The sequence below is a fragment of the Aristolochia californica genome, unplaced genomic scaffold, assembly GCF_029961685.1.
Source record: "Aristolochia californica isolate CCGP_79_NKW_82.1479 unplaced genomic scaffold, dmAriCali1.0.hap1 SCAF_7, whole genome shotgun sequence".
Taxonomy (NCBI): Eukaryota; Viridiplantae; Streptophyta; class Magnoliopsida; order Piperales; family Aristolochiaceae; genus Aristolochia; species Aristolochia californica.
Window position 1 is genome coordinate 39,547,765 of NW_027182268.1, and position 12,449 is coordinate 39,560,213.

Sequence of the window (12,449 nt, forward strand, 5' to 3'; positions counted from 1 at the left end):
TATGGATGCGGAGGGAGCAGTCCGCAGAGGAATCCCGGAGTCTCTCTTGGAGATGCGGATTTGGCAACTGCTCGCTGGGTGATTTCCGCCGGTGAATTTCTTGGATCCTCTGTTTTCGATACGACCTTCACTTCCGGCGTATTTCATTCGTGGACTTTCTCTGCTTCTCCTGCCTTTGTTGGTGGACATAACCGGCCGGTCGTAGACGTCATTGTTCGTTTGAGGCTCTGGAGCCTGGGGTTTAATTTGCTTGGAGTTATAGGACTGAGAACGAAGGGTCAGCGAAATTTGGTGTTAACCTCGCGTTTCTTGGAGTAAGGTGAATCTGTCTAGCAATGCAAGATCTACGATCGGCGGCGGCTGAAAGCAACGGGACCGGCAGGATCTTGGCCGGGGACCGTCGCATGAGGCCGCACCCAAGTCAAGCCCTGAAATGTCCTCGTTGCGACTCTCTCAACACGAAATTCTGCTATTATAACAACTATAATCTGTCTCAGCCTCGCCATTTCTGCAAAAGTTGTCGACGATACTGGACTAAAGGTGGAGTGTTACGTAATGTTCCTGTCGGCGGCGGCTGCAGGAAGACGAAGCGCTCCAAGTCCAAACAGTCACAAGAATCTCAGAAAGAGCGGAAAACTACTTCGCATTCCAGCAGCGAAAGCTCCACTCTCACAGCAACCACGACGGAGGTGTCAACCTCCTCCGCTTCCGATCTGATTCACTTCGGTGATTTCCCGGCGAAAAACCCTAACTCAGGCGAATATCCGGCCCCTTTGGTGGAGAGTCTCGACAAGGTCTCTGACTCCGGTGCTTTCTCTTCGACTTGCAGCTTTACTAACTTGATGGCGGTGACTCCGTCGACTATGTTAGGTTACGGTTTCTCTGATGTCTCTGCTTCTTTACGTGCTCAACAGCACAAGATGCCCGGTATGTTGGAGGAGCCTAAGATGGAAGAATTCACGACGGGTTTCCCTGATGAAACAGTCCCCGTTGATTTGCCGCCGCGGCGGCAAGAGAGGCAGAGTAACGGCGGCTTGACGACGTTAGATTGGCAGCCTAACGGTGATCAAGGGCTGTTTGATTTAACTTCCTCCTTTGACCAGCCCTTCTTATGGGGTCAGACTCAGTGGGTAGACGCCGATCCGAGCCTCTACCTGCCGTGACTTTTTTTCTCTTAACAGAAAATTTAGGACCTGAAAAAGGGAGAAAAAATGTGAAAAATCAAACGTATCAGGAGATGTAAAGTCTGTGTAAATTTTCCTTTTCTTCTTTATCTTTCTCGTCAACCGGTTTCAATGTCTGGTTTGCTTGTGTCTGTCGAAACTAACTGTTTTTTTTTTTTTTTTTTTTTTTTTTTTGGAACCTCTACTTTTCAATTCTGTATGGATTGTTGTTTTTTTCTTTTCTTTTTGAAGTTCATCAATGAAATAGAAGAGAAGAAAGGGAATTCTACTATATTTTAAGCGTATGTCACCGTTGTTCTTACGTCTTTCTGTATGCATTCCTTTTCTGTCGAGTTGTCTTTGCATTGAGTTTCCCATCTCGCGGAAACACTTTTATCTTTGAAATCTAAGCTTACCTTAATTGGCTCAGTGGAGGAAGCCGAGTGGCGAGTATTCTCTTGTAGATTTTCTTAATGCTTGATCTTTCACTTTCAGCATTCCGCTGGTTTGATATTCCTTTCAACTTTTGAATTTGCCAGTCGTACTACACTATCTGTTTGGAACAAAGATTATCTGCTAGTGAAGTTGCAGAACCGCCGGGACGATGCAGTTTCGGGAAAACGACGAGTGAGTAGGAAAGTACGGAAGTGCGGCTCTGGCCGGCCAGTGATCGGTGACGGCGGCAAACTTTACCCGACGAGTTCTTTTCTTTTCTCTGGTCTAACTGGTTTGGGCGCGGCGACTGGAACTTCAGTGATGCAGAAGACAACCATTTTGCAGGGGACCTACAGCGTACATCTACAAACGTCTCTTTATCACACGAAGGCATAAATATTTCCATTCCGATTAACATTCCCGTTTCTTAGAAGGGAAAGTAAACCGGGACCCAGAAAAAAATCTGGTACTGTTGGGCTCAAAAAGCTTAGGTCATGTACGGAGAGCTCCGCTGCGGGAAAGCGTACAAACGACAGACCGAGGGACGGGGATAGGAGAGGGAGATGGGAGAAGGCAGATGGGAGATGTGATGAAGAAGAAGAACCATGTGGCGCTGTCTAAGAAGGGCTTTAATGCGAATCCAACGTGTCAAGTTATGGTTGGAAGGGAAGAAGGACAGTTCGCCGTGGTGCCCTGACATTGAGGGTTTGGCATGGCTAGCACGTCATGCCTCACCACGACATGGACTTGGCTCGGTCCCTTCCGATCCTCGACCGAGTAATAGTACAGTAGCCATCAGTCAGTTCCTCCCATGGCCCATGTAACAGCTGCAGAAGTGGGCCCTTGGCGAACCTGGTCCCAGCTTCTTCAACGTACCTTCGTAATTTGCCATCTAGGAAAAACAGATAAAATGATATTCGTAAGGAACGTAGATTTGGAAAAATAAATATATTAAATTTATTAATTGAGAAAGAGGTTTTGTTTAGTCATTTTGGGATTGGACCTTGAATCCATCAAATCAGGTACTAATATATGGGTTTTTAACTAGGGGTGGCACCGAGCTGAGCCGAGCCCAAATACGCCTATGTTCAAGCTGAGTTTGATTTAAATATTTCGAACTCGAATTCGAGCCGATCTTAGGCTCGAGCCTAATAATTTTAGCCTAACTCGAACTTCAACATTAATTTAAAACTTTTCAAAAGATACAAGTTTTGAGTTCGTGCTTTAACATATATTTAAATTTTTTTAAAAAAAATATATCAAATAAATTGTATATAAAATTATATATATATATTTTACATAAAATTGGGAATAACCTCAACTTAAACTTGGGCATAAGGGTGACATCGAATCCAGTTGAGTCCGAACCTTCTTTAAGCCGAGTTTAATTTAAATATTTTGAACTCGAGCTCGATCGACCTTATCCTCGACCCTAAAATTGTAAACGAATTCGAGCCTAATAATTTTAAAAGAGTTCGAGTTCGAGCTCCAGCTGAATTTGAGTTTAATTTACATGTAATACTCTATATAAAATATATGTCAAATAAATTATATATAAAATTATGCATATATTTTATAAAACGAATGATAGGACTTCAGGATTGAATTTCAATAATGGATTAGAACGCACCAATATTAATTTTTTTTACTCCAAATGTTGTTTAACTTATTTTATAATTTTTGAATCTAACCATAAATTTACCATGGTCTCCATAGTGCCCCTAGTTGAAAATTTATATTCTAGGAAAAATTAGAAATAATTTTCTTTTGATACATATTTCCAAAAAAAACCTTTAAATAAAATCCTATTACTATTAGTGACTTATTAGAAAATTACAAGAAATATTTTAAAATTTTCTTAGGAAAGTTAAATGGACCTCTTATTGCCTCTTATAGGGAAATAGATAAAAATTAATAATCAATCTAATATATTACTATACTTATCGATAAATTTTTAATCAAATAAAATGTCAAACACAAAATTATTATGAAAATTGCCTCATACTAAAAGTATTATAGCATCAACTGTCAAATACTTATTCAAAAAATTTCTATACGATTTTCTAACCCATCTTGGCAAGAAAATCTTACTTAGAAAATTATATGATTTTTTTAATAATAATTTTTAATTAAAAAAATATTTACAAAAAACATGAAATATTAATAGTTCATAGAAATTTATTTCTACTAAAATATATTTTTAATTTCTTCAAGAACCATAAGGAATGAGAGTTTAAGAAAAAAAAATTCACTTTATGATCTCGCACGTGCAAAATCATTTTCGAGCGCGTAGAGTGGGGGGGGGGGGGGGGGGGGGGGGGGCACTGAGGGAAAATTTCTTCAGGGATAACGATTGCGATAGAAAGGTAGAAAGTTGTTGGTGAGGAAGCAGCCACAGCAGAGGCAGAATTTTCCCCCCCACACTCCGGTCCCGACTCCCCCAAATCCGCGCTTAACAAGCCGCCTCGCGAGCTTTCAATCTGAACCTTGATTCGGTCGAGCTCAGCTCGTTAATTTAAACGAGCCAATCCTGGATCTCGAACTCGGTTCAAGATTTGGGTATACCGAATTGAGCCGAGCTCGAGCCGGCTCAGTTTGAAGCCACCTCCACTTTTAACCAAATCATCCCCAATATGAAAGAATAATCTCACATAAATTAATGAAAACAAATATATTAAATTTATTAGTTAGTAAAAAAGTTTCTTACTTCATCAATTCTGGAATCTGCTTGCCGTGCCATTTTGCGGAAGCCAAGGATCATTATCGTCGAGTCAATGATGTGTGCAATCTTACACTATACGACCATTGTAACTTGAAAAGGTTAACAGAGTTCTTGACCTTGAATCCAACATTTTCATTCTGCATTAAGATGGATCATGAACAGGTGGAAATGGTCCTAACAGATGGTAAGGGAAGACATCAGTTAGGGTGATTTGAGGATGGTTCACTTGGGGTTGCTCACTCAAATGCCCCAACACTGGTCTCGACTTTTCAATCATTCATCGGTTCGCATTTCCCATTGCTGATTGCCGACTGAACGAACTCTTCACAACGCGTAAAACCAGTTGAGAGTACATCACCTAATGCCCCCATCACATCAAATGCTTCCTGCAAGTCTGAAGAGCAGGTCATGTCCTTGAGCCATGATAAAAGTTCCTTTGAAAACCCAACCATCTCATTCACATTCACCAATCTTTCTTTCATTATAACTTCCCAACGTTCTAACCTCCACTATTGCCTTCTTCACCCTCAGATTCTGTGGAAGTTCCTTCAGTTCTACCCTGGGTTAAATTGCCAGCTTTGTTCACCTGCCCGATCAAGCCTGTGTAGACAAGCATTGGTAAAATAATCTGAAAGAGGTCAGTCTCACTAGAATTTGACAAGGAACCTTCTGATCGGACAACAGCAGTTGGGTCAGAAAGTCGTAGAGGGATCACACGACCATGGGAGTGTTGCATGTAGGCATGGTAAATCCCCCGCACCAAAAAGCCACGACGGTGCTGCAGCCATTCCTCATAGGACTTGGAGAGGAGAGAGTTAACCATCATATACTGAACAGTTTCTTCAGTTCCATTAGAACCTCGAGTGCCAGAGGATGCAGAAGGCTTGGGTTCAGAGGGAGATACAGAGGATAAGTACGCTGTTATGGATTTTGCCATTGCTTTGTGCTGGTTGAGCATCCTTGGTCGAGTAGGTGCCGAGACATCTGAATCATGAAGGGAAGAAAGCGCGAGTTGCTTTCCCTTCCTCCACCCTTGCAATCCGTGCTAAAAGAAGCACTGGTTGCAAACTGGGCCAACATCTGCGTGGCACAAAAAATGCAAGCATGTTAAATTTATGAGAATTTTGTGCCAACCTTCATAACTACAGCAAGTAAGAGCTCCTAACACTCAAATCAACTGATATGCGCATCAGGAACAAGAACAAATATGCAGGAAGAAAATTACAGAAAAGAATTAAGTGTCGAAGTTGCATGCATCAGTTCTAACTTGTCTAGACAGGAGATTATAGAAAAGCACATGTGCATAGATTCCATTGTAGCATGCATAAGTTCTAACAATCTTTAGACAAGACATTAACAATGGGCCCATACCAGCACAGTGTCATATGTAAGCAACCGGAGATGGCTCCCGTTAGCACGTTTTAGAACATTTAGATTGTCCCAGTACTGGTCTACACACCGGACATATTGTGCCAAAGGAACAGATGGACCCTTCAGGGGGAATATACAGTTGCACAGGGTTTCATTGTTTCTTAATGTGGCTCCCTCCCATTCTTTCTTTGGATTCTTCAGAGCAGCATCAGCAGGCTTAGCTTCTTGATGGCACTGAAAATGAATGTTGAATTGGCTTACAGTTGTGAAAACACACTCCCCTCGAGAACTAGCTGAGGTACCAACACCAAGATTTACTCTCTTGCCGTAAGAGTAAACTCCTAACATGTCATTACGACATAAAGTGTACCCTTCACGGCAAACCATGCAGGCTAGCCTATCCCCCTCCTATTCCACATCTTCCAGATCTTCAATAATAGGCCATGAAACAACAATTCCCTCCCCTCCATCAGAAGCTACTTCTTGTCTCATTCCAAGCCCCTATTCAAAATGAAAAGCAAGCATCAACCAAGTTATCTCATGGAAATAATAAAAAAAAAAGAATAACAAGAAAAAATAAGAAGAAGAAAATAAAAGGCATGGACTTCTCATTCAACATCCAAATCAAAAGCTATGTCGCTTGTTGACAGAAACCAGTATCCTATCTTAAAAAAAATATGGAAACAATTGAATAAACCATGTTAAGTCATGGCTTTAAGACACATTTAGAAACATTGGTGATCCATCATAGCAAGAGGAAATCTCAGATCACTAAAACAAACTTGGATCGAGCGCAATATGTAGAAATGCTGTAAAAAGAATCATGAGAATCTGCAAACGGTTGTGTGAAGAAACCCCCACCGATTCCTCCCAGCAAATTAGTTAACTGTTTTCTTTACAAAATGACAATTTAGTCATTCTTGCCAAATCAAAACAAGCAAAATGTAAGATAAAAACCAGCACCACAGCAGACTACAGTACATCCAACCACAAAACAGACAAAAACTACCATAGAGCATAAAGTATACCCAAATAAAATGAAAACCTTACCTGAAGCAATTCTTCCCTCTTTCTCTGAGCCAGCTGCCGCATCTCATCCCTAGTTGCATGACGCAACATATGCACTTTTTCTCCAAGAAACCCATCCCCTTTACCCTCCTTGTCAGACAGAGTGTCTAACAAGTTCTCAGCCCTGGCACCTATCTCATTTTCTCCTGAGACCCCCTCCAGTGCATGAAGCAATGGTAAGATCCCTCCATTGTCAATACATTTCTGGGTTGCTAAATGTCCCCTTGAGAGCCCCCCTAAGCATCGACAAGATTAGCAGTACTGATGGAAGCTTCAACCCAAAAGCCCACTCTACACTTGTCTTGAACCCTGCTTGCCCAAAGCTCTCTCACAAATGTCTGACAGCAACTGCAGTTATCCCCTTCTCTAAGATGATGTCTTTCAGTCTCTCCCCGCAGGAGCTTGTCTTCAGTGACTCTGAGACCCTCACAAAATTCTCTACTGCAAACCTCTGCTTGGCAGCTTGTTCAGCCAGACTTTTATCCTTTGAATTGTCCAGATGTTGTCTCTGTACCCCATCAAATTCACTCCAATCCTGCAATTAAGGGTCAAAGTGCAGAATGAGGGCCTCCACAGCTGCTGGTTGTCCATAAGTCAAATACGGCAAGATTCTTGCCACCATTTCGTTGTTTCTCTGCTGTTTATTTGACTTCTTGAGACCACAAGGGTGACCACAATTTTCTTGGCCTGTTGACCATCCCCAGTTTCATCATCAGTCACTAGTACTCTCTGAATAATGCCAATATCACTTTTGTTGGCTTCCATTGCCAATACCTTTTTTTATCAACCCACTAAATAGAATAAAGAATAAATTCTGACACGTTGGAGTGGAAGAGAAAACCTGCTAGAAGTTTGCATGGCTTCATATGGAGCAAAAAGTAGCTTCCTAAGCAACTCAACTGCAGGTTTGACGGAACGACCAGCTCCGTCATTTCCATGCAAAGCGAGACATTCAGCATAACAGTAGATGAGCTCCACGGAGGGTAGCCTCCACAGCTGCTGGTTGTCCATAAGTCAAATACGGCAAGATTCTTGCCACCATTTCGTTGTTTCTCTGCTGTTTATTTGACTTCTTGAGACCACAAGGGTGACCACAATTTTCTTGGCCTGTTGACCATCCCCAGTTTCATCATCAGTCACTAGTACTCTCTGAATAATGCCAATCTCACTTTTGTTGGCTTCCATTGCCAATACCTTTTTTTATCAACCCACTAAATAGAATAAAGAATAAATTCTGACACGTTGGAGTGGAAGAGAAAACCTGCTAGAAGTTTGCATGGCTTCATATGGAGCAAAAAGTAGCTTCCTAAGCAACTCAACTGCAGGTTTGACGGAACGACCAGCTCCGTCATTTCCATGCAAAGCGAGACATTCAGCATAACAGTAGATGAGCTCCACGGAGGGTATCACAATGTTGTTTATTGTTTGGGCATCAGCCTGCTCTAAGTCCAAAATCCCCCAAAGGACTTGCATCAGACCATCAACTACTCGAGTACCTTCAGAAAGAAATAAATTTAAGTTGAAAATATAGAACTGAAAGACTACACTTTCCTTGCAGACAATGACAACATAGATAGCAATAACTGAAAAAATAATATATAAAGCCCCAAGTCATACCATGAATTTCAAGGAAGGAAGCCATATTTGTTCGCAGGTGCAGAGCAATTTTTGACGCTGCACGAACTTGTGCTGTGAACTCTTGAATAGCCCAACTCGCTGTTGCACCACCAACGCCCAACCGTGAAATAAGCAATGGAGAAGAACTTACCACCCCAAGAAGCCGCATGGTATCCTTCACCTGGTACAAAGAAGTTTCATATTAACAAATATTCAGTTACACAAACTCTAAATCAAGCACAAAATTGTGGCAAAATGAGAGTAATTCTCCTCATCATTCAGAATCCCAGATCACTGTACACATACACGTGCAAAGCAATGCATGGTAAGGAAGAAGTGAGAGAGAGAGGGAGGGTAATTTCCTTTTTTCACTTGAATGTCCCAGTTAAAAAGTTTAAATACGTGGCAGTTTCCAGTTTTGTTAAAAGTCTTATGCAAAAGATTAAATGTGACAACTCCAAATATTCTTTAATCAGCTAGATATTACTTGCTATTTGACATTGCTCATCAAGCAATTAACTATTACTTCATTTTATACTGCGTACAAGTGATTAGTAACCTAGAATAGTCCACAAAGGTAAAGTCTGTGAACATAAGCAAGTCAAATGTAAGAAAAAGGAACTTCTTCATTGTTAAATACAACTTGACTGGTCCTCTTGTTTTCTTTTTCTTTTCTGATTTTTCAGTTGTTCTTACTGGCTAAAAAACCTTTTTTCTCTCCTTGGGACTTTAACCATCATGCTTCATTTCATATTGTAGTCTCCCATGTTGTCTGCTGAACTCTGGGTCAGCCACACTACAGAGAAGGCTTTCAATTAAGACTTCATGCTACTTCAATACCTTAGCTCCCAACTCATCTAAAAGTTCTAACTCATAAGCCTTTTTTTTCTTCCATTTCATTGGGCATTTTCTAGAATCAACTGAGCAACCACTATACTTGTGGTCAACTGACTCCTTACACAAAAGAAGGAAAAATAGGAATAAATTGATCATCATATGCACAAGCATAAAATGCGAAAGGTAATTCTATCTCTAAAATGGAACTGATAGCATTTATGACCGAAACCAGAAGGAGATGAAGAGGTCTCTTTTGCCCCCTCTGACAAGTATGATATTGCGGAATACAGTTGATGGAAAAATGAGTGATGAAAGAGAGATCAATAGGACCACAAGAAGAAAAAAAAAGGAAAAAATAAAAAGTGGTTATGTAAGAAAAAAAAAAGAGGAAAGACCATGAATAAAAGGAGAAGGTAATGATGACCCAAAGGAGTATGCTACCAAACTTTATGAAAAATATGGAGGTAATTCAATAAGTACCAATGCTTCTATCAAAGGACAAGTGATTTAGTCACTTAGGTCAACTGGGATACGGTTGTTTTCCATGCCAGGAGGAGAAAATTCAGCTGAGTTTGGAAAGGCAGACTTCACTGAGGAGCCAATTGAGAGAGTTATCCTCCATTATATCTGCATTTGCATACATTAATAAAGTGGAGTTAGGTCCCATATGGTAGCCACAAAAGTACTTGCAAGAGTCTCACAAGAGCACATTTATAATTGCCAACTAGATAGTAACTTAGCTCTCTTCCTCAGGAAAGAGAGGAAGCTTCAATTGTTTTTATATGGTTTTTTTTTTCCTTTCTCTCTTCTTGGTTAGAAGCCCCTATAAAAAGTTATAACTAAAGAAAGTAATACAAAGTGCTTCCTCTAAGATGGGTTTGTAGCTATATTGGCGACTATAGAACTGACATATAGGAGATCTTGACATCACATGATCCAAACAATCGGAACAGACCATACCATGTATAGCTTTTCTCCACTCTGACTTGAGATCCTCAATGCCAATCTTAATGCATAGTACATGCATGTTATCATACAAAGCTACCTTTGAGTAGAATATAGCTTCACAGAAATAAATCCAAACACCTTCCAAAGCTACTTCATTTTGCACTATTTGCAGTCCCTAGTGGTAATATTTTGTTTGGAGTTCTTCTGCTACTCTAAGGTGAATTAGTAATGTGGCCCTTTCATAACTTGCAGAAGAATGTTGGAACCAAGACTGGAACCTAATACAAGATCTGCTGATAGAACTATCTTCTTCCTAAGGGAGACACTTAATATAAGACTGCATGTTAAAGAAGCTGTCACATTCTCAAAGTCCTTGAATTGGATTAACTTTGAATATGAAGTGGATTCACTTCAGACAACAGGAGGTCTCCTGGTTGCTTTAGTAAGAAGCATCTCAGGTAATAGAGATAGTCTCAGTGCAGCTGACAGGTTAAATTAAGGAACAGTTTTGCCTCTGCCTAGTTTCCTTTTCTTGGATCCCCTTCCTCTCACTGATGAGTTGTACACTAAATGCCAAAAAATGATGCCTTCTCAATATCCGGTCCTATCCCTGCAAGTCAAGAGGAAAACCCGAGACATCAATGTATCTCTCAATTGATACATCCAGATCAAACACTTGCCTTGGTAGGGAGACTGAGGACAATTAGAAGAAGGCATTCTCAACCACCCTTCAAATTATAGGCAATGTAGCACCTGAATGCAGTATGCATTGATTGAGAGGACAAATGATCAGACCCTCAATCTGCAAGGAGACAGTGAAACAAACCCAAGAGAGGATTGAAGTGACACCCATCATCATACCAGAGAAGAAAGGCAGTGAAAAGTGTTTTTAGTTTGAGCTTGTGCCAAGCACCTCTCATTAACTTCTCTAACGGTATTGAATCTCTTTGTATTCTTCTACACAACTATTACACATGATTGCTCTTTGTGAACGATCTTTGTTGAAATATAAGAAAACGTTCATGAAACAAAATAAAATAGCAAAGCTGGTCATTGACCAGACTGCCAGATAACTATTCCCCCAAATAAAGAAGATGATCACGAATATCCCACCCATCTACTCCCGTTAAAGTTAATTTTTTTTTTTTTTTTTTTTGAGAAAAAAGTGTATATCCTAACTTAGACTAGGTGTAAAGAATATAAAATTTAAACCAAAAAAAAAAAAAAAGTGAAGAAAAACACAATGTAATAAGAGAAGAAGAATCTGACCACCTAAACAGACTATGAGGCGTTCAAACTCCGTGAAACAAACACCAACTTAGCAAAGACACTGGAAATAAAAGGAAGGTTAACAAAAACGTTCTACATTGACCTAAGTACAAGAAAAACGCCCAAATTAAACAACGTAATACAATTTTGCAGAAAATACAAGAATAAAATACCCACACCCCATAATCAACGTTCGAATTTTCATTTCAGAACAGATGAAAACGTCACCGAAAAAAGAACAACATAATCAAACATTCTCCCGAAATAATTTGCCGATAAAAACTACCTGCGAACTCAAGTCAACTCCGTCATTCACGGATTTCTCCAAATAACAAGTAGCAAATTCCAAACTCTTCTCCACTACACCGATAAATATAGACTCCACGAGCTCCACTGTTCACGTCAATAAATACTATCAGCATCACTTTGCTCGAAACACTTCTAGTCTAGCAAAACAAAGCAACATTCGATAAAAAGAGAGTTGGAATACCTGACAAAGAACGAGTTGCAGAGACAATCAGTCTCCCAACAGACGACAGACTGCACCTGCGAATTGTTTCAACTCTGGAAACCAAACTTTCCATCTCCAATTGGCACAACTGCTTGTTCGAGAACCGTATAGAAGTTTTCAAGAAACGCCTTGGCGGTATCAGAGTGAAGCTTCTGCGCTAGATCCTTCGGAGCCTTTTCCGTAAGGAGGAGCTGAAGAATTTTGGCAATTTGGTCCGCCATGACCAATAAATATTTGATTGATTAGTGCATGAAGTTCTCAATCGGGTAGAACCCTATAAATCTAAGAGGAAGAGAATGAAACTACAGAGACGAAGAACGTGCTTTACCGCCAAAGCACGAAAATGCTGTCTTTTGACAACGAGCTGTGCTGGCTTCTTAAATATTGTCTTTTTGCACCTTCACTTTACTCTTTTATAGTAGTAGAAAAATTAACAAGGAAACACGTAAGATTTCAAATCCTATCGTTCTTCTTTATTACCGTTTGGCTCTCCAATCATCCTATTTGT

General features: G+C 40.3%; 1 protein-coding gene across 2 annotated transcripts; it reads left to right on the forward strand.

The window, feature by feature from the left end:
• On the forward strand, window positions 1-1,455 carry LOC137936781 (dof zinc finger protein DOF5.4-like). Of its 2 annotated transcripts, XM_068781658.1 has the most exons (2): window positions 1-794; window positions 915-1,455. In XM_068781658.1, exons 1-2 carry the CDS (start codon window positions 336-338, stop codon window positions 1,161-1,163), a joined length of 708 nt encoding a protein of 235 aa, XP_068637759.1. In that variant the 5' UTR covers window positions 1-335; the 3' UTR covers window positions 1,164-1,455. The 2 variants fall into 2 exon arrangements, with proteins under 2 accessions (XP_068637759.1, XP_068637758.1); XM_068781657.1 differs by having other exon boundaries at window positions 1-1,455.
• The last annotated feature ends 10,994 nt before the right edge of the window (window positions 1,456-12,449 follow it).

Excerpts from the sequence above, each read along its gene's own strand:
- LOC137936781 (XM_068781657.1), top strand. The coding sequence starts at position 336 with ATGCAAGATCTACGATCGGCGGCGGCTGAAAGCAACGGGACCGGCAGG.